This window comes from Coregonus clupeaformis, unplaced genomic scaffold (assembly GCF_020615455.1).
Source record: "Coregonus clupeaformis isolate EN_2021a unplaced genomic scaffold, ASM2061545v1 scaf0135, whole genome shotgun sequence".
Taxonomy (NCBI): Eukaryota; Metazoa; Chordata; class Actinopteri; order Salmoniformes; family Salmonidae; genus Coregonus; species Coregonus clupeaformis.
In genome coordinates, this window is record NW_025533590.1 from 631,362 (window position 1) to 657,477 (window position 26,116).

General features: G+C 43.1%; 1 protein-coding gene across 1 annotated transcript in view; it reads left to right on the forward strand.

Annotated features, from left to right (window-relative positions):
• Positions 1–1,842: 1,842 nt before the first annotated feature.
• Positions 1,843–26,116, forward strand: part of LOC121531537 (hepatocyte growth factor receptor-like) — a gene marked incomplete at its 3' end in the record, with an annotated part of 43,872 nt that continues 19,598 nt past the window's right edge. The window contains exons 1-2 of the mRNA XM_045213648.1: positions 1,843–2,143; positions 4,442–5,684. Of these exons, the coding sequence (XP_045069583.1) occupies positions 4,443–5,684 (1,242 nt within the window). The remainder of the gene's footprint in view (positions 2,144–4,441; positions 5,685–26,116) is intronic.

Below are 26,116 nucleotides of genomic sequence, written 5' to 3' on the forward strand. Positions count from 1 at the left end.
GTCTAACTGTCTATTCTGCCCTCTATCCACCATTCATAGTGACAATAGTGGTAGGTGGATAGTTTGTACAGATCTGCAATAGGCTAACTAGCAATCATACCACACATAAAACCATTCAAAACTGCATCAATTTTCAATATGAATCCACAAGAACAAATAGGACTGGCTGATAGGCAGCGAAGAGGCCAGGTGCATCATTGCGCATGAAAGAACAGTGAAAACATGAGACACTCAGCTCAAAAAGCGCCCCTATTGACCTTGTTTAGGGACAATACAATTATCCTACCTAGACTAGCCTACAACACCACAATTCGATGAATAATTGCATTAATGTTTTCTAGTGAGTACAAAATTCTACTCTAGGCTGCAGTGAAAATGTCATTTGAAAAATGGTGCAAAAGCTCTGTGATAAAATAGTAGTAATAACTCAACTTAGTCTGGTCCACAGAATTATCACGGACTCAGCCCCCAGATACCTATCCAACTATTTTTCATTTGTTAAAGATGTCCACCAGCATACTATCAGAGCCAGAGACTCTAATATTCACTGTTTTAAACATAAGAGTCTATCTGGTAAGAACACATGTTTATTTACCGGCGCTGTTGAGTGGAACAAACTACCACAGCAACTCAAAGCCATTTTTTTAAAGAATGTCAAAAGCTGGCTGTGTGAACAGTATAACCTTTTTTTGTCTGTATCTCTGTAATGTGTCTGTATCTCTGTAATGTGTCTGTATATGTGTAATGTGTCTGTATCTATGTAATGTGTCTGTATCTATGTAATGGGTCTGTATCTCTGTAATGGGTCTGTATCTCTGTAATGTGTCTGTATCTATGTAATGTGTCTGTATCTATGTAATGGGTCTGTATCTATGTAATGGGTCTGTATATATGTAATGTGTCTGTATCTATGTAATGTGTCTGTATCTCTGTAATGGGTCTGTATCTATGTAATGTGTCTGTATCTCTGTAATGTGTCTGTATCTCTGTAATCGTAAATCTATTTATGTAAAACAAAGTAGGGACAACAATGGAAATAAGTCCCCAACTTTATTGTGCCATTCCAGTCACTTTAAAAAATATTTGTACTGTGTGTATATATACTGAACAAAAATATAAACACAACATGTAAAGTGTTGGTCCCATGTTTCATGAGCCGAAATAAAAGATCCCAGAAAAGTTCCATACACACAAAAGCATATTTCTCTCAAATGTTGTGCACACATTTCTTTACATCCCTGTTAGTGAGCATTTCTCATTTGCCAAGATAATCCATCCACCTGACAGGTGTGGCATATCAATGAGCTGATTAAACAGCATGATCATTACACAGGTGCACCTTGTGCTGGGGACAATAAAAGGCCACTCTAAAATGTGCAGTTTTGTCACACAACACAATGCTACAGATGTCTCAAGTTTTGAAGGCGTTTGCAATTGGCAGGCTGACTGCAGGAATGTCCACCAGAGCTGTTGCCAGAACCTACCTCTTTATGTATGGCTAAGGGAGCCTTTTTAACTTGACAACCAATCATTGAGAATAGACTGAGTCAGTGGTCTTTCTTGGGGAAAGTCAGGTGGAATGTTGAATAATCTTTCTAGTGTAAAGGAAATGTGCTTCTATAGCGAGTTATAGGTAATTTTATTGACTTGTTATGACAAAGATAATTATTAATTAACATACACTGTGGGGACTAAGCTAAAGACTGAACAATACTAAGAAAAGTTCGATGAAACCTGTAAACTCACCTGAGTCTACTCCCTTTCGCCTTCCGACCTCCCGCATTAAAGTAGTCGAGAGGAGGAGGAGCGCTGTGCACTAACGGGGACAAAAATACGCAGGGGGTTTGAATGCCAGTGTGTGTGACCTACACATCCAACTCCTGAGTCACACAGGTCCGCAGCTTGTGAACCGGATTCAGAAAGAGTCGAACTGTGTCTGAGAAACGGGAAAACAGTTGTGTTCTTTGTGAAAAGAAAGGGAAAAGGTCTGACTGAGTATTCAAAGTCAACAAATCTTTTGCGCATTAATTTGTTCTTTAGCCGTCAAAAGTTGATGCATGAGTGAGGAATCCTGAGTTTTGTAGGCTACTATGATTTGAAAGAAGAAACCCAAACATAACTGAGATATTTGCCTAACTGACAGGTAAGTTATATTTTTGCCGTTATATTATTTATGTTTGCTTTACTTTGAATGAGCGTGTAGCCTATGACTCATCCACGAAACGATGGTCAATGCTCTATAGGTCGTTTTCAATAAAACGTCGCAATAAGGTGTAGAGCGTTCGATTGACCTTCTTTGGGGCAAGGAGACCCACAGCTCCGCTAAAACCATTGACAACTGCGTGCCGTTTTCAAGGGATTGTTAAATAAATGTTAACTATTTGGTAGGAATATCATCACCTCTTGAAGAGCATAGTCAGACCTACAAATGTCCGATTATTCCATGCAAAACAATTGCGCACAATGGCCATTACTGAATACTGAATACTGAATTATTGATTAAAGAAGATAAGATTGTCCAAATAGCGTAAGTTTTGCAATACATGCAGTATATGGTAAGAATTTATAGCATACACTAACCAAAATCTCCAGAATAGTCTCACAGAAAGTTCCGCGTGTTTCCCTCACAGAGCAATTTCTCCCATGAGTCATTTCCCTCTCTTTAAATCACAATATATCCTCAAAGATTCTGTTTCTCAAAGCTGTATTTACTTAGGATAAGTCATTGTTCCTTGCAATAACACCTCCTATAGGGGATGAATTGTATCGGGACTGGAGCAGGTGCGTGGTAGAATGTGGAGTCAAGAAAATGTGTTTTTGTTCCTCACTCTTACTCATACTTTTAAGTAAAAAACAAACTAGTCACTTGACCAGAATGCACACCTGCAACTTTGGCTCCCATCCACTCTGGACTGGTGATGGTCCATGTTAATTGCATTTTGCTCTCCCCTGATTTATTTAGATTTTAATTTGCTCCAGGGCAGCTGTACTACTATAGCTGACCATGTAAAACAACATATTTCACTGCACCTATCTGGTGTATGTGACAATAAAACGTTATTATTGTTTAATTTTTTACAAGCTTGTAACAATTCTATGTTTTAGGGCAGTTAATATCCTAAAGAAATCCCAGAGGGTTAATCAATAACTTGTTTGCTGTAATTAAGCACATACTGTATCATTCATTATATAATAGAAACATAATTTCCATAGCCCATTATGTCTGCATGATGACTGGGGAATCAACCATTTTATATGATAATGAGATGGATCAATTGTCTGAAAATATCAACTACATAACTTCCTATACCTGTTACATTTATTAGGTTTTCTGAGAATTGACAAGATAAGCTATTGTTAAATAAAAAGAATACTCTTGAGGATATTAAGTGAAAGCTGAGAGGTTCTGTTCTGCAGTTTATGTTGCCTTCCCACGACTTGTAAAAAATGTGCTGAACCACCATCTCAGATTGTCCTGATATGGATCATACTGGCAAATGATTTGATGCATGGGATCTAAAATCTCTCTCTCTCTCTCTCTCTCTCTCTCTCTCTCTCTCTCTCTCTCTCTCTCTCTCTCTCTCTCTCTCTCTCTCTCTCTCTCTCTCTCTCTCTCTCTCTCTCTTCCACACTCCCTCTTTCTCTGACACTCTGACAGACCCTAAAAGCATTCCCCAGTGGATTGCCATTTAAGTGGCCTGCACCAACAATTTATCATTTTATACAGCGCACCACTCACAGTCCCCCTGCGTTGTTTTAATTGAGTTCTATCTACCACTCCCTTGGAGACATTGTCTAAACTTAGCTCCGTGGTTGGTTGGTTGCATCGCCCTGCAGAGAGGGAGGGCTGCTGTGTCCACGACTCCACCATGATTCACCATGTTGGGTCGCGCTGTGGATGGAATTTGGAATCACAGAAGCGGTGCTCAGTAGTGTTTGGTGGTGCTCGGTCAGCACAGCAGCACGCTACTTCAATAGCTTACAACTTTATTGTCCCTCGGTCAGCACATCAGCAGCAGTACTCCAGTCCCTCATGAGTGTCACTGATTGGCTTGTTCACAATAATAACGAGTCATAGTAGAAGTGCTGATGTGTTTGATATTGAAGTGGGGCTCTATAATGCTCCCAAATCATATCAGCATTCAGCAACAGTGTTTTCACTGCTGTGGTGGAGTGAGTAAACCATGGATTTAAACCCCAACACACTGTTCAATTTGTGTGGTGAGCTGACAAGCAATTGTGTCCCTCTCTCTTGTTTTTCTAATGGTCCCTATTTTTAGCAAGAGAATGCTCCTTTTTCTCCACACAGCTCTGTCTGATCAAGTGAGAGCAATCGAGGCAGACATTTAAAAAATGGATGGTGTTTTCTTTGTGTTAGTGAATGTTCTGAATAAGTAATTCCTAATTTTTTAACTCATTTTTTAACTTTTTTTTGGAACAGGATGAAGAATATCTGCTGGTTGGACGCCGCTCACATCGTGATCATCCGCTGGGCTCTGTGTTTCTCTGGGTCCGTGGTGATGGGTCAATGTAATGAACCAGCTGAGAACTCCAAGCTCAACCTCTCTGTGACCTATGACCTGCCCAACTTTGAGGCCAACTCCGCCATTCAGAACCTGGTGACCTTCGAGGGGACCGTCTACATTGGTGCCGTGAACCGGATCTACGCGCTGTCAGAGAACCTGACCAAGCTGTCGGAGTACCGGACCGGGCCTGTGTCTGAAGGCGGTGTCAGAAGGCGGTGTGGTCCTAGTTGTCAGGATGGAGCCTGTGGCAAGACCAATGCTGTGGTGGACAACTATAACATGGCCCTGCTGGTAGAGCTTTACTATGACGATGAGCTGTTCAGTTGCGGCTCAGCGGACGCCGGTGTCTGCCGTCGCCACCTGCTGGAGGAGAGAAACAAGGTGGATGGGGAGGTACAGTGCATGTATTCACCCAAGACAGATAATGGAGGACGGCAGGGCTGCCCCGACTGCGTGACTAGCCCCCTGGGGTCCCGTGTGCTCAACGTGGAGAGCGGAGGCGTGGTGCGTTTCTTCGTAGGAAACTCTGAGATCCCTGGAGGCCCATCCCGGATGATCTCTAGCCCCCAGGCCCAGCAGCCACAACACCACACCATCTCAGTGCGTCAGATGAAAGAAACCCAAGATGGCTTCCGCTACTTCTCCGACCAGTCCTACATGAATCTGGCCCCGGCCCTCCGCGGCAACCACCACCTCCAGTATGTCTATTCCTTCCAGAGCGGATACCACGCCTACTTCCTCACCGTACAGCGCGAGGGCCCCAGCTCGCAGGTCTACCACACCCGTATTGTCCGCATGTGCGGCACGGACCCGGAGCTGCGGCGCTATGTGGAGATGCCATTTGAGTGCATCCTGACAGAGAGGAGGAGGCGGCGGCGCTCGGCCAGCATCGAGGTATTTAATGTCCTCCAGGCAGCCCATGTGGCCAAGGCGGGCCGCGAGCTGAGGCAGGAGATGGGGCTGAAGGAAGGAGAGGACGTGCTGTTCGCTACCTTTGCCCGGTCCAAGCCAGACTCCCCGGAACCCAGTACAAGCTCGGCCGTCTGCGTCATCTCACTGGCAGATGTCAACAACTTCTTCAAGGACTTCATCCAGAAGTGCCACACCAAGCAGCCATACCACTTCACCGGCTCTGAGGAGAAGCGCTGCTACAACGGGGTAAGAACTGAACAACAATTTACTATAAAAGTTATGTTATAGAATAGACTGCACTGTAGATGTAGTGAGAGTACTCTTCAAGGGTATTATGGTTATTAGGTTATTATTTTCGAGATGTTAGCGTTAGAGAATTAGCTATTGCAGTAAATATGGTATGTAGTTGACATGAATTAAGCATGGATTAAGGAGAGTTAGCGAAGCACGATAATTCAGTAAATTCAAGACTGTATCAATGATAAATCATTATGGGAGGGAGTCAACTGTCTGGCCTCACTGGCCTCATGCCTCTTCTCTTCTCTGTCTTCTCCATCCAACCATCATCATTGATGGGATCAATCAGTTAAATCATCTGATCAAAAGTGGCATGCGTTTAACTGCTGACGACCTCTCCAGAGGTCCTGTCAATAGTCCTGTCAATATATGTAGCAGCACTAAGAACCCTCCCTTGACTTCATCAATACCTGGGTTCAAATACAATTTAGAATCATTGCTAAAGCAAACACTCAATGTACAGTATATTCTAAAGATTTCAAGTAGTATTTGAACCCAGGTAGGTCTGACTTAATCATCACTTAACATATAAGTCTGGTTACCATGTAACGTTACGTCAGTATATAACTCAGGTGCACTCCCACCGAATAAGGATGTTAATAGGTTTTAACGATTATGTAGCTACAGTAGAGATACAGAGGGACGAGAGCAGGGGAGGGGGCTGCAGGGAAGAATGCAGAGGGGGGAAATGGAATCATAGAATGCATTTCTGACTCTTAGCGAGCCGTGATGAATCTGTGGTAGAATAACAGGGACTCAGCAGCTGCTGGGAGGAAGATGATCCCATCCCTATACACGTCAGAGCAGAGGCATCTAATGAGAATCTCGATCTCTCTCGAAAATAGTTTTGCATGAGGTTCCCCCATTTCCTCTCCATTCTCTCCATCACAAGGATTGTATCTATTTTTCTGTGATACCCCCAAGTGTCTTAAAATAGAGAATCAGAACTCTGGACTGGTGAGGGTCAATGTTATCTCTCTGCTCTCCCTCTACATGCCCACCTACATCTGACTCCATCTGTGGGAAAGGGAAAACTGTGTTAGTCTAGATATAGCATTAAGTCAATCAAAAACAGTACAAATCAAGCTACTTCTAAAGTTATATATTTATTCTATTCTACACTGGAAGAAAATATATAAACGCAACATGCATCCATTTAAAAAATTTGACTGAATTACAGTTCATATAAGGAAATCAGTAAATTGAAATAAATAAATTTGTCCCTAATCTATGGATTTCACATGACTGGGAATAGAGATTGGTCACAGATACCTTAAAAAAAAGTAGGGGCGTGGATCAGCAATCCAGTCAGTATCTGGTGTGACCACCATTTGCCTCATGCAGTGCGACACATCTCCTTCATATAGAGTTGATCAGGCTGTTGATTGTGGCCTGTGGAACGTTGTCCCACTCCTCTTCAATGGCTGTGCGAAGTTGCTGAATATTGTCGGGAAGTGGAACACGCTGTCGTACACGTCGATCCAGAGAATCTCAAACATTCTCAACGGGTGACATGTCTGGTGAGTATGCAGGCAATGGAAGAACTGGGACATTTTCAGCTTCCAGGAATTGTGGACATATCCTTGTGACATGGGGCCGTGCATTATCATGCTAAAACATAAGGTGATGGCGGCAGATGAATGGCAAGACAATGGGCCTCAGGATCTCGTCACGGTATCTCTGTGCATTTAAATTGCCATCGATAAAATGCAATTGTGTTCGTTGTCCGTAGCTTATGCCTGCCCATACCATAAACCCTCCGCCACCATGGGGCACTCTGTTCACAACGATGACATCAGCAAACTGCTTGCCCACACAACGCCATCTGCCCGGTACAGTTGAAACCAGGATTCATCCGTGAAGAGCACACTTCTCCAGCATGCCAGTGGCCATCGAAGGTGAGCATTTGCCCACTGATGTCGTTTATGACGCCAAACTGCAGTCAGGTCAAGACCCTGGTGAGGACGACGAGCATGCAGAGGAGCTTCCCTGAAACGGTTTCTGACAAGTTTGTGCAGAAATTCTTCGGTTGAGCAGACCCACAGTTTCATCAGCTGGTCTCAGACAATCCTGCAGGTGAAGAATGTAAGTCGCTCTGGATAAGAGCGTCTGCTAAATGACTAAAATGTAAATGTAAATGTAAGAAGCTGAATGTGCAGGTCCTGGGCTGGCGTGGTTACACGTGGTCTGCGGTTGTGAGGCCAATTGGACTTACTGCCAGCCAAATTCTCAAAAATGAAGTTGGAGGCGGCTTATGGTAGAGAAATGAACATTCTATTATCTGGCAACAGCTCTGGTGAACATTCCTGCAGTCAGCATGCCAATTGCACACTCCCTCAAAACTTGAGACATCTGTGGCATTGTGTTGTGTGACAAAACTGCACATTTTAGAGTGGCCTTTTATTGTCCCCAGCACAAGGTGCACCTGTGTAATGATCATGCTGTTTAATCAGCTTCTTGATATGCCACACCTGTCAGGTGGATGGATTATCTTGGCAAAGGAAAAATGATCACTAACAGGGAAATAAACAAATTTGTGCACAACATTTGAGAGAAATAAGCTTTTTGTGCGTATGGGACATTTCTGGGATATTTAATTTCAAGCTCATGAAACATGGGACCAACACTTTACATGTTGCGTTTTATATTTTTGTTCAGTATACAGTATATGTCTCATTGGAATGATTAATGATTCTTTAAAAATGATTGAAAGCCATAGGTCTATTATTTATGCACACAACATGATGGCATGTGCACAATCTTCTCAGAGTATATTTTTCCTTGACTAAATACACTACTTGACAGACAAGAGAGTGACATCAGATGCCTTGAGGTGCAGGGGCCTCTACATGTATAATGTGTAATAATGTGTAACACCTTTTAATAATTCCACAGTCAGAAGTAAGTAGGCTAGGTTTTTATAGCCTACATCATCTTTCTTGGCAGCTGTTGCGTGTCAGAAAGCCCATTATTATTGTTTTGGGTTTAGTGGTGCACGGTCTCTCCTGCTCTCTTTCACCGACTCTGAACACTCTCAAACATGCATCATGCTGAGAGAGCTATATAGAGGCTAGTCGCACTAAAATCTGCTATTTCAAATATTTTGGTTTTGTGGCTGTATCTGCTTCAGACAATGTCATACAGTTGAATCCATCTAGTCGATTATCAAATGTTGTGTTGATTTACTTCAGCCAAAAGAGCTTTTAACGTTACGCGACAGGTAAATGCTATCAGGGTTTCTCTTTTTATGGATGACTTTAACAGTCATTAAAACATATTCCTTTGTGCTTTCGAGTCAAAACAACAAGTCATTTAAACTATAAAGCACCACATTTTTTAAACTCAGGAAAGGCAGTAAAGAACTTGGAAGTAATGAGTTTGAACGTACAATAACTGACCAACTGTCCCAATCTCTTGCCCTGTTTTTGTTTTAAAAGCCTGAAGAAGGATGTCATTCCAGTGGTTGTCTAATGAATGTATGGGTCATATTCAGTGGCATATGGCAAGTAGGCCCTCTCTCTTATCGCATAGTAAGAGAACCAGATAATCCAGGCCATAAAACAGTAAAAAGTTGTAAACGTATGAAAGAGGCATGTTTAGCGCACTTTACATTCTTTTTATAATCTGGTCAACCCAACTCCTGTAGTTGACCTGGAATAGGAACTTAAAGGAGGGTTGGAGAAGTGAGCCGATGTAAGAGCATGTTTGATGATGTAAGTGGTGGTTGTCAACTCCACCAATCCTCTTAACTCCTGGCTATGGGCCCATAGGGCTCTGGTCAAAAGTAGTGGACTATGTACGGCATAGGGTGCCATTTAGGACGTGCCCTAGTAGTGTAGGGAGCCAGATATGATAAATGATATAATGGTGTCTCTGTCATCTTGTTCATGTGCTATAGGCTAGAGACAGTCTCTTTTCAGTAGCTGCTCATTGCCTCTCTCACTGCAGGCTTATTATGGGTCTCATGGGGGCCGTTTGTTAGTTACCAGAAACACAAATCATTTAGAATACTAATGAAAGACTAATAACTTGTCCCCTCAATAGACTTATACACACAAAGTTCAAAGAGCCTCTTAAAACTATTGATTGGATTAGACAGCAGATTTTGGCTTGACAATGTTATTAGTAAAACAAAACATTTTGTTGGGTAATGGAAGGGAGTGAGAGATGGTAAGGACTTGGAATGTCACCAACAGGCTCTGTGACCATTATCATATATATGAGAGAGAGAGAGAGAGAGAGAGAGAGAGAGAGAGAGAGAGAGAGAGAGAGAGAGAGAGAGAGAGAGAGAGAGAGAGAGAGAGAGAGAGAGAGAGAGAGAGAGAGAGAGAGAGAGAGAGAGAGAGAGAGAGAGAGAGAGAGAGAGAGAGAGAGAGAGAGAGAGAGAGAGAGAGAGAGAGAGAGAGAGAGAGAGAGAGAGAGAGAGAGAGAGAGAGAGAGAGAGAGAGAGAGAGAGAGAGAGAGAGAGAGAGAGAGAGAGAGAGAGAGAGAGAGAGAGAGAGAGAGAGAGAGAGAGAGAGAGAGAGAGAGAGAGAGAGAGAGAGAGAGAGAGAGAGAGAGAGAGAGAGAGAGAGAGAGAGAGAGAGAGAGAGAGAGAGAGAGAGAGAGAGAGAGAGAGAGAGAGAGAGAGACTCTAAAAATAACAAACGTACACATTTAAGGTCAAAATTATTATTCGATTACCATTGATCTGTGAAAACCCACCCGACGCTGATTGCATTTAAATTGAATCTGAAGCCTGATTGATTGTACGTATGTAATATAATTCCAATGGAAAAGGCTTTTGATTGACAGTCATTGTAATTAGCAGTACTGTTTAAATGAACAGGTTTTAAATGGTGGCTTTAAGAACAAATTAATAAATAAAATAAATAATAATTTCTGATTATGAAATGCAACAAGGATATATGTCCTTATATATCCAGCATTCAACACATCACTATATACTTTAAAAAAGTGTCCATTCAACAGTTGAGTGAGTGCTACAGTAAGGACTACTGCTGCTGTTTGAGATGTCACGCACTGTTTCCACACAGAATTTGGAATTAGAATACTAGAATGGACATTAACCTTCTAATGATGGCATAAAGGTCAGCCATTTTGGTCAGGGAGTTGGTCAACCATTGTTTGCCAGTGTTGTGATAAGATATTGTGTAAAATAATGCATTTGAAGAATTTATCTGAACTGTATGTTTGTTAGCCTGGGTACCAGTCTCTTTAGCTAATCCACTCCCTGTACTCCATGTCATGTGCCAAAGAGACTGGCCTTTCGTCTTCAAGTATGAACATTCTATCATTAATGTGCTTGAGGATAACAGAGGATTTAATCCTCATTCGAACACCCGCACAGCTATCCTCCAATCACTACAATCATGTACATTTTTGAACTTTTTTCTCTCCACAGAACACGTTGGTATCCGGTTGCTAAGCAACCAGTTTTTGTTTGTCCAGACAAAACCAGTCTGTTCAAAGTTGCTACCTCACCTCTAAATTTTCAAACGTAATACATAGTGCAATTCCAACCCAAAAATGTCTTAGACTTTGTTATAAATTCTAATTCTATTTTCGATGCTCCACGTTTTCATGGTAGGCTGGACACTACTTTTTTAACAATGCTTTTTTCGGATAAAAACTAGTTCATTGCATCTGCCGTGGAACCCAGTTTCATAATATTACCATATTTCCCAGCTGCTTGCCATAGTTTTGAAGTAATCACAAAAGGGCCTTATTTTAGGGCATTTTTCACCCTGCCAGCTCCTATTAGTTCTATTGAGCACCGCGGCACCAACTCGCCTTCCGAACGTTCTATTCCCAGCCTATTGTTCTACGTCACAATGCCTGCTTCGCTATTGTTGGCAATGAGACCTGCCCATGTTGAACCAATCGCTGGTAGTTAAAACGTCAACAACAACAAAAAATGACTCATGGAACTCTGAGGTCGTCCCATTGTTTCCTATAGGGGAAACATAGGTATGTTTGTCTATTTCGCCAAATATCTCGCAATGTGTATATTATGATTTCTTGAAGTCGGACACCATTTTAATCATGAGAATCTCCTCTTTCTAATTATGTAAGGCTGGGCAGCGTACTCTGTTGTCATCAAACACTAGCCCCAAAATACTTTTTGCCCTTGGAACACTGAGCTCCCCCCATTGTTTCCTATGGAGAGGCATGCTGGTATATTTCGCCAAATATCTCACAATGGTTATATTTAGATTTTTTCAAGTAGAACACCATTTTCATCAGGATAATCTCCTCTTCCTAATTATGTAAGGCTGGGCAGCGTACTCCATTGTCATCGATCGCTAGACCAGAAATAGTCAGAAATTGCCATTTATTTCCTACTTTTTCGTTATGCAGACATAAGCACACTTGGCACCATTGAGGTGCGGATGTTTACTTTCTACACAAGTTGTTATTTTTCAGTTTCGTCCTAAAAACAGATTGTAGTGGTAAAATAAAAAGGGATACCTTTTTTTGTGCCATTTAGGCTAAATGGAATTCTAAGCATCACTCCAGTCAGAAGATGCTCTGCTAATGTTCGATTCAATTAATTTGCTATGGGCTCGCGCTAGTGTTCCAGCTTAGCCAACATTCTATTGCTGTTTTTCAGCCTTGGGTGAATTTTGACTCGTTCTATTGTCTAGCCTGTTCATGGAAAATATTAATGTTATTTCATTCAACAACCAATGAGCAACTCGCCATAAATCCAGCACATATTGAACGTTGAGATTGCCAAAAGGCCAGTCTGGAGTGGCAAGGAGTGGAATGTTAGCTAAAGAGACTGGTACTCAGACTATACATGTGTTAGCTAGCTAGCCAGACAGTTGTAGAGAAATGATTCCATAATATTTTTTAATTAACTGCCAATAAGCCAACATTCCATTCAAACAATGCAGCCAATACTCCCAGTCGGTGTTAGATAGAACGTTGCGGCCCTGCCCGCCTGTAGGAAAAACAACTTGTGGTTACCTAGGTTACCCCATTGGCTCACAGCAAAAACTTAGCCTTTTTCTTGTTGTCTGCTTGTTTTAGTCCATTACAAAACTACATTTAAGAGAAGTACAATATCTCTAAAGATTACTTTTCAACATTGCCTGCTCCCGAGCATTCTCACTACTTAGAAATTTTTTATATTGTAGGGCTTCCCTCATACCCCTTTTCATGACGGTGCTAGCAGCCACATGAGTGAGTGCTAGCTAGCTAATGACCAGAACATTAAGCTAGCCAAGACCAACAGCACAAACAAACAGCTACAAGTAGTGAATGGAGTTACAAACTGACTATACTAAACAAGTGAAATGTCTTACCTGTAAATAAATGTTTTCCACACACATAGCTAGCTACAGTGGCTTGCGAAAGTATTCACCCCCCTTGGCATTTGTCCTGCCTTACAACCTGGAATTAAAATTGATTTTTTTGGGGGGGTTGTATCATTTCATTTACACAACATGCCTACCACTTTGAAGATGCTAAATATTATTTCTTGTGAAACAAACAAGAAATAAGACAAAAAAACGGAGAACTTCAGCATGCATAACTATTCAACCCCCCAAAGTCAATACTTTGTATAGCCACCTTTTGCAGCAATTACAGCTGCAAGTCTCTTGGGGTATGTCTCTATAAGCTTGGCACATCTAGCCACTGGGATTTTTGCCCATTCTTCAAGGCAAAACGGCTCCAGCTCCTTCAAGTTGGATGGGTTCCGCTGGTGTACAGCAATCTTTAAGTCATATCACAGATTCTCAATTGGATTGAGGTCTGGGCTTTGACTAGGCCATTCCAAGACATTTAAATGTTTCCCCTTAAACCACTCGAGTGTTGCTTTAGCAGTATGCTTAGGGTCATTGTCCTGCTGGAAGGTGTACCTCCGTCCCAGTCTCAAATCTCTGGAAGACTGAAACAGATTTCCCTCAAGAATTTCCCTGTATTTAGCGCCATCCATCATTCCTTCAATTCTGACCAGTTTCTCAGTCCCTGCCAATGAAAAACATCCCAACAGCATGATGCTGCCACCACCATGCGTCACTGTGGGGATGGTGTTCTCGGGGTGATGAGAGGTGTGGGTTTGCACCAGACATAGCATTTTCCTTGATGGCCAAAAAGCTCAATTCTAGTCTCATCTGACCAGAGTACCTTCTTCCCTATGTTTGGGAAGTCTCCCACATGGCTTTTGGTGAACACCAAACGTGTTTGCTTAATTATTTCTTTAAGCACTCTTATTTTCTGGCCACTCTTCCGTAAAGCCCAGCTCTGTGGAGTGTACGGCTTAAAGTGGTCCTATGGACAGATACTCCAATCTCCACAGTGGAGCTTTGCAGCTCCTTCAGGGTTATCTTTGGTCTATTTGATGCCTCTCTGATTAATGCCCTCCTTGCCTGGTCCGTGAGTTTTGGTGGGTGGCCCTCTCTTGGCAGGTTTGTTGTGGTGCCATATTCTTTCCATTTAAAAAAAATGATTTAATGGTGCTCCGTGGGATGTTCAAAGTTTGGGATCTTTTTTTATAACCTAACCCTGATCTGTACTTCTCCACAACTTTGTCCCTGACCTGTTTGGAGAGCTCCTTGGTCTTCATGGTGCCGCTTTCTTGGTGGTGCCCCTTGCTTAGTGGTGTTGCAGACTCTGGGGCCTTTCAGAACAGGTGTATATATACTGAGATCATGTGACAGATCATGTGACACTTAGATTGCAAACAGGTGGACTTTATTTAACTAATTATGTGACTTCTGAAGGTAATTGGTTGTACCAGATCTTATTTAGGGGCTTCATAGCAATAAGAACCTCTAGTTTTTGTTGCAAAATGTTTTCAATTTTAAGTACTGAATATGCCCCAGTGGTTCAGGTCACAGCTCACCTGGTGGGAGGGAAAGGCTCAACATCACTTCACTGGTGAAATGAACAAAATAATGAAATACGGGAATGTTCCTGCCCTGTCCTGTTCAAATCCTTAAAAATCTCACAATCTTGGGTTTTGATAAGGTAGGGTAGGTGTATGTGCCTGGTGCGTGTGTGAGTGTGCATGTAGAAGCGATAGGAGGAACAGAGAAAGGTATCAGATAAGTCAAGAACTACGTGAGGATTAGCTTGAGATTTTGTGGTTGTTTTCCTCAACATGCATCTGTTTCACAAATCCCCCCACCACACCACACACACTCACCAGCCTAGCCCCTATGAATATGTGGTAAGAGTTGGGTGAGAGACCCTGCAGCTGCATACACTCTCAGGCCCCTCCACCCCCTCAGCTTAGTGAGTCCATCCCAGTATGAGCTCAGCCCAGTACAGTGTGTCATGAATTGTCCGTGCCCAGACAGGCTCCATGCGTGAGGAGAGGCTGAGCCAGAGCAGCTAGATACCACCAGGCACCAGAGACTGACTGACTGACTGGCACGCTGGCCACCTGACATCCAGCTGCTGACTGACTGTCTTCAACACCTGTCTGTGGGGTAGTATAGAATAAATAGAATAGAAATACAGAATAAAAGAATAGAAACTAAATATAGACGCTATGTCATTATGGCACAGTTCACTAACTGTATTTCATATGATGTACTAAGTCCTTGCTCCATAGAAAGTATGGGGAAACCTTACTTACTTTACCTGGCTGTAGGCTTATTAACTTGCATTGAATAAAACTAACTGTGCAATTTACAGAGAAGAGCAGTGCGTCAATATTCTGAGACGTGATTAAATAAGATTGCCCTTTTGGTCAATCGATGATGACATTATCAAACTGGACTTTGATTCTCAATTAATGAAAACAGATATGTTTAAAAAGCTGTTTATTTAAGAAATTCTCCAAGGCGGGTGTGTTTTCTGTTTGCAGCGGTGGCCGCTGTTTGGTGAATACCCGGGGTGCGAGATGGTTGGAGTTGTCAACAAAGCAGCATGACAGAAATATGATGCCAAGTCGTTTCTTTGAGAATATATATAAAGTGATCTGTGCATTTGAACAACAGCATAAATACACCTATTTCCCTTTTGCATGTCAAAAACCGAATGACCACTGCTGCACATGCTGCCACTGTTTTGAACAGATTAGATTATACTATTTAGTATGAGCAGCCAGCTCACGAACAAACAACAATGCAACAAGCATACAGATGCAATAAGTGAAAACACATTATCTAACTGGGGATAGCTAGCTAACATAATGTCACGAAGTATGATGCGCTAGCCAGTTAACGTTCATTCTGAAATAATTTCATATTTCAGAGTTAGTCAGATATGAGTTTAGAAATACTTGAAATTGGTATGGGCGCTAACTAGCTAGCAAGCTACCAGCTAGCTATAGCTAGCAAGCTGCTTATCAAAGGTAGATAACTGGTTAGTTTGACCAAAAAATCGACCAATCTATTTCTCAATGTTTCTCAAAATTACTGCACCTGGCTAATTCATTTGATCATGCTTTGTGATGCACCCGGTTTAATGCTGTTTTAGTCCAAACAACATGTCGCCCTGTCACCTACAATAGAACCTGATAAACAACATTAGGGGCAAACAATCAAATTGCCCATGCTCTTTTGTTCTACCAGATCCGTGATGAGAAGGTTCTAGCTAGTGTATACCTCTGTCCTTCAACTCTTGTTGGATGTAGTTGTCCGGTTTATCAGGTCCCAGGCTCCTATGACTGTTATGATTATTTATTTGTTATGATTAAGTTAATTACAATTTGTTTTTGCTTTAGCGCCATCTGTACCTGATAGAGCAGATCTACTGTAGTCTCACCTGCAGAAGTAAGCCGTCTGGCGCGAAATACTTATTGGGAGGAGGAGACTAGAGCAGACCCAGAAGTTCTGACTGAATGGACGCACATTTGAGCGCCCCAGGATGGTCTATTTACTTTGTGCTGTTATAATTTATGCTATGAAATCCTGCGACTTCATTGGGGCTGTTCCCCCTCATAGAAAATAGCTGGCAACACAATCCAAGCAATGTTCGCACAATGTTGGCAGTCACTGAGGGCAGAGTTGTAAGTAACTGAACAGCTTGTTTTTAACAATATATTGTTGAAACAGGCAAATTTACACATTTACCGCACTTTTATGAGCATTTAAAACATAATCCATATAATGTCTTTTTTTTGACCAATCACAAATGGGCCGCCGCCCCTAACGCCCTAATAGGCGAGCCGCCTCTGGATGTTTGTTCAAAATTTGCTAGGGCTGGTGTGTTTGCTGTTTGTTAGAAATTCTCCTGGGCTGGTGTGTTTTCTCAGTTCAGGTTCCAGGTATTTCCTGGTAATAATCAGGTTGTTTTCTGTGGTAAATGTTAGTTTATATTTGGCATTAATTTAATCATTAGTGAGGGGTCTCCAGTCCCAGTTCTCTGTGACTTGTTTGGGAAAAAAACGACATTGCGTAGTATGTGTGTGTGCTGCTTGATGTTTGTGAGGTTGATGTTGTGTGCACACCTTACCTTATCTAAGAGCAGTAACTAGTAGAAACGTCTCCCTCTGCTTGCAACCTGTCTGTCTCCCAGAGGGAAAGCACATACTAGAATTGCCTTAGCCCTAACACTGATCTCTGCTGCGCACCTCTCCTGTCCTCGTCAAGGCTGTGGCATGTCAATTTCTCTTTTCGACATGCCGTTACAAATTATATAGATTCTCCTCAAATCACATATCTTCCATTTTGTCATCCACACATCTAAGCAGGGATTCTTCAAACACTTTGCTACTTCACTGCTTCTAAGAGGTCTTTGCCAATAGTCCCTAAGGCTTCACATGATACACTTGTTTAGTGTGTGATGTGGAGTAGAGGAGCTTTGCTCAGTTGAGCTTAGTTATGAGTCAAGGCCCCAGAGCTGTTTTCTAATCAGTCACTTCCCCCTACTCCTTTTCTTCTCCTCCTCTACCTCCACACAGCGATATCCTGCTTCCTGGTGGAATAGGAGCTATGTGGACACACTCATCTTTCAGCATGCACGCACATACACGAGCCACCCTCCTGACCAGTGCCCTCACCTCGACCTCGTCCCCTACTCACTGCCAAACTCTGACTTTTGAATGTATGTTTCAGGGTTAGGTTTAGATTAACCTTGAATACATCTAAACCTTGGTTAGGATGACTTGATGAAATGGAAGGGGATTTAAAGTCCTTCCGGGCCAAGGCATGGTCTGACTCTGGCCTCAGCTGACGCTAAACCCCCAGCCATTCCATTAAGCTATACTAAGCCACACACAATGGAGCCAAGAGATTGTGTCTGAATGTGTACTCAAGTATGGAGGGGATAGAATAGAAACACCCCCCCCACCCTCCTACTCCAACCTCTCAATCCCTATCCTCTCAACGCTTGTGTGGTTTTTATCACCCTGTCGCGCTCCCATACAATGCACCAACAAACAGAGAGCGAGGCTATCTAGCCAATTCCCCAGGACACCATTCAGATTGGGGCAGGAGGCTTTGATGTTATCCACCCCACTGGGGATTGGTGATCTCTGGCTGAGTCCTATTGCAGTCGATAGAGGGAAAAGGAAGGGAGGACAAGCTCACACCTGAGAGAGCCTGAGCTGTTTTTCTTGGAATTGAATGGTGAATTTTACGGTCAGAAAGCCCAGTGTTTGGCCATGCATCTAATGGACTATGCCAAGATAACTTAGTCTTTGTGCTTAAGGGATTGTGTCAAAAGAGAAAGATTTTGTTTTTAAAGTTCCAAGAACAACCAGAGGCTTTTGTATTTTTGTTTTTAAAGGAAGACCAAATTAGCATTTTTCATGTTTGTTTCCTAACTCAATCAGCAATTACTGTTTCGATGTATCCGACAATAGTCTCCGACAATGAACCCTTTAGATTTTTTGGGGCAGTCGTCATACCGGGACTGGGACAATGTTCAGTCATTATTCATAAGAAGAGTAAGAAGGTGATGCATTACACACATGTTGCTATAATAAATGTACAGTCAAATACAAAAACCTATCCTGTATGAAGATTTCTCCTCTGGCATTAACAGTACTGGGCCGGTATTCACAAAGGGTCCCAGAGGAGTGCTGATTTAGGATCACGTCCCCCCTTATTCATTATGATTCAAGGCAAAACTGATCCTAGATCAGCATTAACAGTGTTCCTGGATCTGTGTCCTGGAGAAACCAACCAGATGTACAGTATTTAGATCATCATGAATTATTCTCACATAATCTGTGTGTGGGTGTGTGTGTGTGTGTGTGTGTGTGTGTGTGTGTGGAGATGCCAACTTCCAGGAGTTTATTAGTGTGAAAAGGCAGTACAATGATGCATTGTAGCACTGCTGCCCATTCCTCTGGACTGGGGCTATTGTTAGTTTGCCTTTTGTTGTGTGTTTCTTGTTTTACAGACATATGGTATTTAGCTGGCACAGAAATAGTTACAAAACAATTACAAAAAGCCACCACCACCTGCAAGTTGTCTTGAAATGCATCAGAATATGACATGTATGCTAAGTTTTTTTTTTGTTGCTGCGTTCTCGTTAAACACCAAGTACACTATATATACAAAAGTATTTGGACACCCCTTCAAATGAGTGGATTCTGCTATTTCAGCCACACTCCTTGCTGACAGGGGTACACAACCATGCAATCTCCATAGACAAACATTGGCAGTAGAATGGCCTTACTGAAGAGCTCAGTGACTTTCAAAGTGGCACCGTCATAGGATGCCACCTTTCCAACAAGTCAGTTCATCACATTTCTGCCCTGCTAGAGCTGCCCCGGTCAACTGTAAGTGCTGTTATTGTGAAGTGGAAACATCTAGGAGCAACAATGGCTCAGCCGCGAACTGGTAGGCCACACAAGCTCACAGAACGGGACTGCTGAGTGCTTAAGCGCGCAGCGTGTACAAATTGTCTGTCCTCTGTTGCAACACTCACTACCGAGTTCCAAACTGCCTCTGGACGCAACGTCAGCACAATAACTGTTCATCGGGAGCTTCATGAAATGGGTTTCCATGGCCGAGCAGCCGCACACAAGCCTAAGATCACCATGCACAATGCCAAGTGTCGGCTGGAGTGGTGTAAAGCTTGCCACAATTGGACTCTGGAGCAGTGGAAACGCATTCTCTGGAGTGATGAATCACACTTCACCATCTGGCAGTCCGACGGACGAATCTGGGTTTGGCGGATGCCAGGAGAATGCATAGTGCCAACTGTAAAGTTTGGTGGAGGAGGAATAATGGTCTGGGGCTGTTTTTTATGGTTCGGGCTAGGCCCCTTAGTTCGCTAGAGTGCGATGAGCCAAGTAAAGCCCCCCCGGCCAAACCCTCCCCTATGGAAGAGGGGCAGAGCAGAAAGAGGAGGAGGCCTAGCTATGTTCAGATCCAGTGTCAATGAAGAAAACAAAGGTGATATGCACATCCCATACTTAAGATAAGATAACAGATGCTGGGCAAAAATAATACTTTAAAGGTCCAATGCAGACATTTTTATCTCAATATTAAATCATTTCTGGGTAACAATTAAGTACCTTACTGTCTGTGATTGTCTTCAATTAAAATGGTCAAATAGAAACAAAAATAGCTTCTTAGCAGAGAGCAATTTCTCAAGCAAGAATTTTGCTAGGACTGTCTGGTAGTGGTCTGAGTGGGGAGCATAATGTTTTTCTTAGCTGTTATTGGCAGAGAGGTTTCAAACTCTCTTTCCTATTGGTCTATTAACTAATGTATTGCATGGTGATGTCACCATGGAAGGCCAAAACTCCATCCCACCAAAACAGCCTGAAATTTCAGGCGTTATTTTCAAACAGCTCTTACACTAAAAGTGCATTATCATAATTTTTACAATTTCACAGTATTATTCCAACCTCATAGTGTGGAATATATATAAAACACAGGGGAAACATGTTTTTTAGTGCACTAGGCCTTTAAGATAAATAAATTAGGCGTGCACACAGAATATTGCTGCTCCCCAGTGCTCCCCAGGCCCTGCATCAATGTAGACTGATAAGCAACGCTGTCAGACCCAGTGTATAGTTTCCTGACCCTGTTTACAACCCTTGGTTATCTGGCTCATCTTAAAGTGCCTACTGTTGGAACTGCTGCCGGAGCTGTGGTCCTTCTGTGTTTCCCCACCTTGTCTCATATACAGTTAGCTAAGGTCTTAATGGTTCAGTGTGTTGAAAATCCTTCTCCCTTTGCTCTGCATTGGCCCTTCAAAAAATAAAAAGTGGGAGTGAGAGAGACCCAGACAGACAGACACACTCACACACACTGAGAGCCCTAAACACACCATACAAGTGGTAGCGTGATGGCCTGAAGGAAGGAGCAGACTTTCAGACTTTTCACTTCACTCACCGTGAAATCATCACTAAAAAGACAAAGCCAAATATTTTGCTGCTCGCTGGCCGGGTGGAATTGATTAGTCCAGACTACTACTGACTGAGAACCAGGAATTCCGTTTAGTTTGGCAGGAATGGGCTTTAAAGCATGTCAGTTTTGATCTTGGATCTTTGAAAAGGAGTTACGCTCCTTTGGAATCGTGCATGTTCCCTACTCCAAGTTGGATATGTTTCCTTATTACTCACCAGGGAGCATAGGCCATTGAGAACTCCTCTCCAGTGCACTCTGTTCTGGGCAGTTCCTTTTCCTTATACCAGAGTCCATTACTGTAATGTAGTAGGAGACGGGGGTGGTTCATGGTAGAAAGGATTCCCCCTCGAAGCCCATTCTGTCTGTTGGTGGTTGGTAATGAATGGGAGTGGATAAGCGCTAATGCTAATAATGCATGGCGGGTAAATGATGGGCGCTAACTCTGCACGTCCCGCTGCCCCAACACTAAATTATCCTCCATTTGCGTTGGTCTGTTTGGTCTAATTGAATTAACATGCTAGGCTGGCGGCTGCCTGCCATGCCACAGTAAATATGTTGGATGGACTGGCTGGACTGTCTGTCACAGAAAAGCGAAAGGCTTGGGCTAGTGAGGAATGTTATATAGGTCCATGATGTTCCCTGTTTCCCTCCCATCATCAGATATCAGTCATTGTTTAGATGATCGAGCATAGCTACGTGGTGGAACAACAGCTCTGAGGATAGAAGTTCATCACAGTACGACCACAAATAATATCTTTGGCCCAAACTCTCTACATCTCTACACTGTACATCTGGCCTTACAGTTTTCTCTACACTTCTTTTCCACATTCTGAGAAACCATACATTCCTCTCACAAAAACATAAAATCCTCTTGCTATACGAGACCAAAAGTAGCTGTGTCAAGCTTAAGGATTAAATGTTTAGTAACGGCATTCTTCATCTTATATTCTCCATTATGAGCCAGAGAGAGAGAGAGAGAAAGAGAGGGAGAGCGAGAGAGAGGTGCTGGGTTATCATTCACTCATCATTCATTCAGCCAGTGTGTGTGTGTGACTATATAGTGTGCGGTACCCAGGGGTAGCTGCATTGTTCCTCAGCAGGATTCACAAAGCCCCCACAGCCCCCCGGTCTGCACTGACAGATAATTTGACTATTCAAATGAGCCACGGACACCAAGTTCTGCCTCAGTGACAAAGAGATAGAGCGAGAAAGAAAGAGAGAAGGGGGAGCGAGTGGGATGAGAGGAGAGAGGGAAGGGAAGGGTGAGAGGTGGAGAAGAGTGTGGACAGGGAGAGAGAGGGGAGGAAGAAACAATGGTAAGGTTAAGGAGTGAGAGAGTGGGGAGAGACTGACGGGAAGGCGGAGAGGGGTTGGAGAGAGGGAGGGAGGAAGGGAAAGAGGAAAGGAGGGTAAAGGGAGGGAGGGTTAGAGAGAAGTTTAGAGTGGGCCCTCTCACCAACAGCTGCTTGTAGACCCTGTACTTTTCTCCCTTAATGAACCAAAACACTAGTTCCCAAAGAGGGGTGGGTTTACACTCAGAAACAGAGGTGAATATTGTTCAGCCTGACTGAGTTCCTCTGGCGTCTGTTTATATGATGTGTGAAGCTGTTCTCTGTCCGTGCTCAACGCACCCATGCCACCCTGGGTCACCATACCTAACCCATACACACACACTCACACACTAACAACTAACCCTGCCTGGCATCCAGAGGGCACGCGTCGCCCCAGACCAGCTGCCCTCAGAGCGCCAGGGTCTAATCCAACCTTATTGTCAGCTTCTCTAATTGCCCTGACACACACACACACACACACACACGTGCCTTCCCTTAGCCCAGGTGTCCCCCGTGGGACTCTCAGAACAGAGTTATGTGTCCCTACCCCCCTAACAACACATGCTCACACGTAGACATTAATGAAACATGCATGCAATATACACAAGCTACTCCCCCAAAAAAAAAACACACATATACGTACAGTACCAGTCAAAAGTTTGGACACACCTACTCATTCAAGTTTTTTTTGTTTTTTACTATTTTTTACATTGTAGAATAATAGCGAAGACATCAAAACTATGAAATAACACATATGGAATCATGTATTAACCCAAGTGTTAAACAAATAAAAATATATTCAATTGGGTTGAGGTCGGGGGATTGTGGAGGCCAGGTTTTCTGATGCAGCACTCCATCACTCGCCTTCTTGGTAAAATAGCCCTTACACAGCCTGGAGGTGTGTTGGGTCATTGTCCTGCTGAAAAACAAATGATAGCCCCACTAAGCCCAAACCAGATGGGATGGCGTATTGCTGCAGAATGCTGTGATAGCCATGCTGGTTAAGTGTGCCTTGAATTCTAAATAAATCACAGACAGTGTCACCAGCAAAGCACCCCCACACCATAACACCTCCTCCTCCATGCTTTACGGTGGGAACTACACATGCGGAGATCACATGCGGTCACAAAGACACAGCGGTTTGAACCAAAATTCTCCAATTTGGACTCCACCTGTCTAATGTCCATTGCTCGTGTTTCTTGGCCCAAGCAGGTCTCTTCTTCTTATTGGTGTCCTTTAATAGTGGTTTCTTTGCAGCAATTCGACCATGAAGACCTGATTCACACAGTCCCCTCTGAACAGTTGATGTTGAGATGTGTCTGTTACTGGAACTCCGTGAAGCATTTATTTGGGATGCAATTTCTGAGGCTGGTGACTCTAATGAACTTATCCTATGCAGCAGAGGTAGCTCTGGGTCTTCCATTCCTGTGGCGGTCCTCATGAGAGCCAGTTTCATCATAGCGCTTGATGATTTTTGCTACTGCACTTGAAGAAACTTCAAAGTTCTTGAAATGTTTCCGTATTGACTGACCTTCATGTCTTAAAGTAATGATGGACTGTCTTTTCTCTTTGCTTATTTGAGCTTTTCTTGCCATAATATGGACTTGGTCTTTTACCAAATAGGGCTATCTTCTGTATACCCCCTACCTTGTCACTAAAAAACTGATTGGCTCAAACACATTAAGAAGGAAAGAAATTCCACAAATTAACATTTAAGAAGGCACACCTGTTAATTGAAATGCATTCCAGGTGACTACCTCATGAAGCTGGTTGAGAGAATGCCAAGAGTGTGCAAAGCTGTCATCAAGTCTAAGGGTGGCTACTTGAAGAATCTCAAATATAAAATATATAGTGATTTGTTTAACACTTTATTTGGTTACTACATGATCCCATATGTGTTATTTCATAGTTTTGATATCTTCACTATTATTCTACAATGTAAAAAATTGTAAAAATAAAGGTGTGTCCAAACTTTTGACTGGTAGTGTACATGCGTAATTACTCACACACAACCTATCAACACCCCTTCCAGACTCATATATACACCCATTACAACCCAACCACAGTGTTCCCTAATAAACACACACACACAAACTACAGTCAGTGCAGAGTTGTGTTATTCTGGTAAAAGGCCAGCTGACTTTGTGGAGAGCTTTGCTCCCCCACTCAAGAGATCAGCAATAACAAAGCCTGTGTGTGTGTGTGTGTATGTGTGTGTGCGTGTGCACGTCTCTGCCTACTCTAAGCAGTAGCACCCAGTGTATTTTTCTGACTGAGTGAAGTGATTGTGTAGGTGTGTGTCTACTATTAGTAGTAACACAGCCCCAGCCCAGTGGTTTTGTGTGTCGCTAGAGCCACTAGTGTGTCTACTCTAAGGGAGCCTGGCCCCGAGGGTCAGAGTGAGAGTATGAAAAGGACATTAGGCCTCTCTCTGCACCTTGTCTGTACCCAGCACACGGATATCACACCCCTCTTGACTCTGGCAGGCCTCACACATACACAAACACACTCATGTAGACACACTCACACTCACAGGGGTCGCCAGCGGGCCCCACGGAGCAGCTCAACACAACACTGAGCCGCTGCTGCCATAGTAACTCTATCGCCTGGCCGTTGTGTTGCAGACAATGGCCGGTGGTTAAGTGTGGGGCAAAAGGTGTACAGTGTCTGATATATCCTGCATATATCCCCCCTGCTCCTGTTTTACTGCACAAAAACATCTTCATAAACGTCTTTCACTTGGGAAAACTTGGGAGACCAGAAACCAGTTGGGAGTTCACCTTCCTTTGCCTTAAAATGTCTCCTTCGATTTCAAATCAGATTTTAAAAAATTGAGAGAGAGAGAGCAGTAGAGAACATAGTTTACCTCAGAGAAAATCGTTTGCCATGACAACAACGCGACTATTCTTCAAGACTGTATGACACTGTGCCAAAGCAAATCCCTAGGTCTCTAGGATAATAGCAACGGGGCTTCAAACACGGCTTGTCAAAACACCCTTCCGCTGTCCAATTACGTTCCCTTGATCCTCAGCGTTACCTTCACAGAGTTCCATGGAATGCTCCAGAACCCTTTCTCTTTCTTCTTCACTCCCTCCTATCAGTCAGCACTGCTTTTACAAACACTCCATAGGACCCTGTTTGTTTGCTATCAAAATAATCTCCCCTGGACCTGTTTTTGGAGCCGTTATGTGGTAATCTCCATAGTATCCTGGCTTGATGACGTCTCAATCTCAGGGAGTAGTAAGAGAGAGAGGGCCCAGACTTTGGACCACTTCCCTATGAACTGTATCTCATGTGGGCTACTTGTGTAAGGCTGTTATTTAAAAATATATATATTTAACTAGGCAAGTCAGTTAAGAACAAATTCTTATTTACAATGACGGCCTGCCCCAGCCTCTAGCGCTGCGATGCAGTGCCTTAGACCTCTGCGCCACTCAGATCCCCTCTGGTATCTAGAGGTGTGGACAGTGGGAGTTATGGTCGATCAAAGTTGTTGGCCTGGAGATTCTGGGCAAAAGTCAGCACACGTTCACAAATGCGCGTGCACGCACACACACACACACACTGTGGACACATCAAAGACGGTCCGTCCGTCATCTGACCCACACACAGACACACTCTATCTTACCCACTTGATCTATTTTCACTCTAAGTATTCAGTCCTCTCTCCTTTTCAGACGTCAGATATTATTTTTCTCTTCTGAAAGAAAGATGAGGTTCTTCTAGAGTGAATCAACTCCAGCCTGACAGCTCAGCACCGCTGGCCCTCTGCAATACA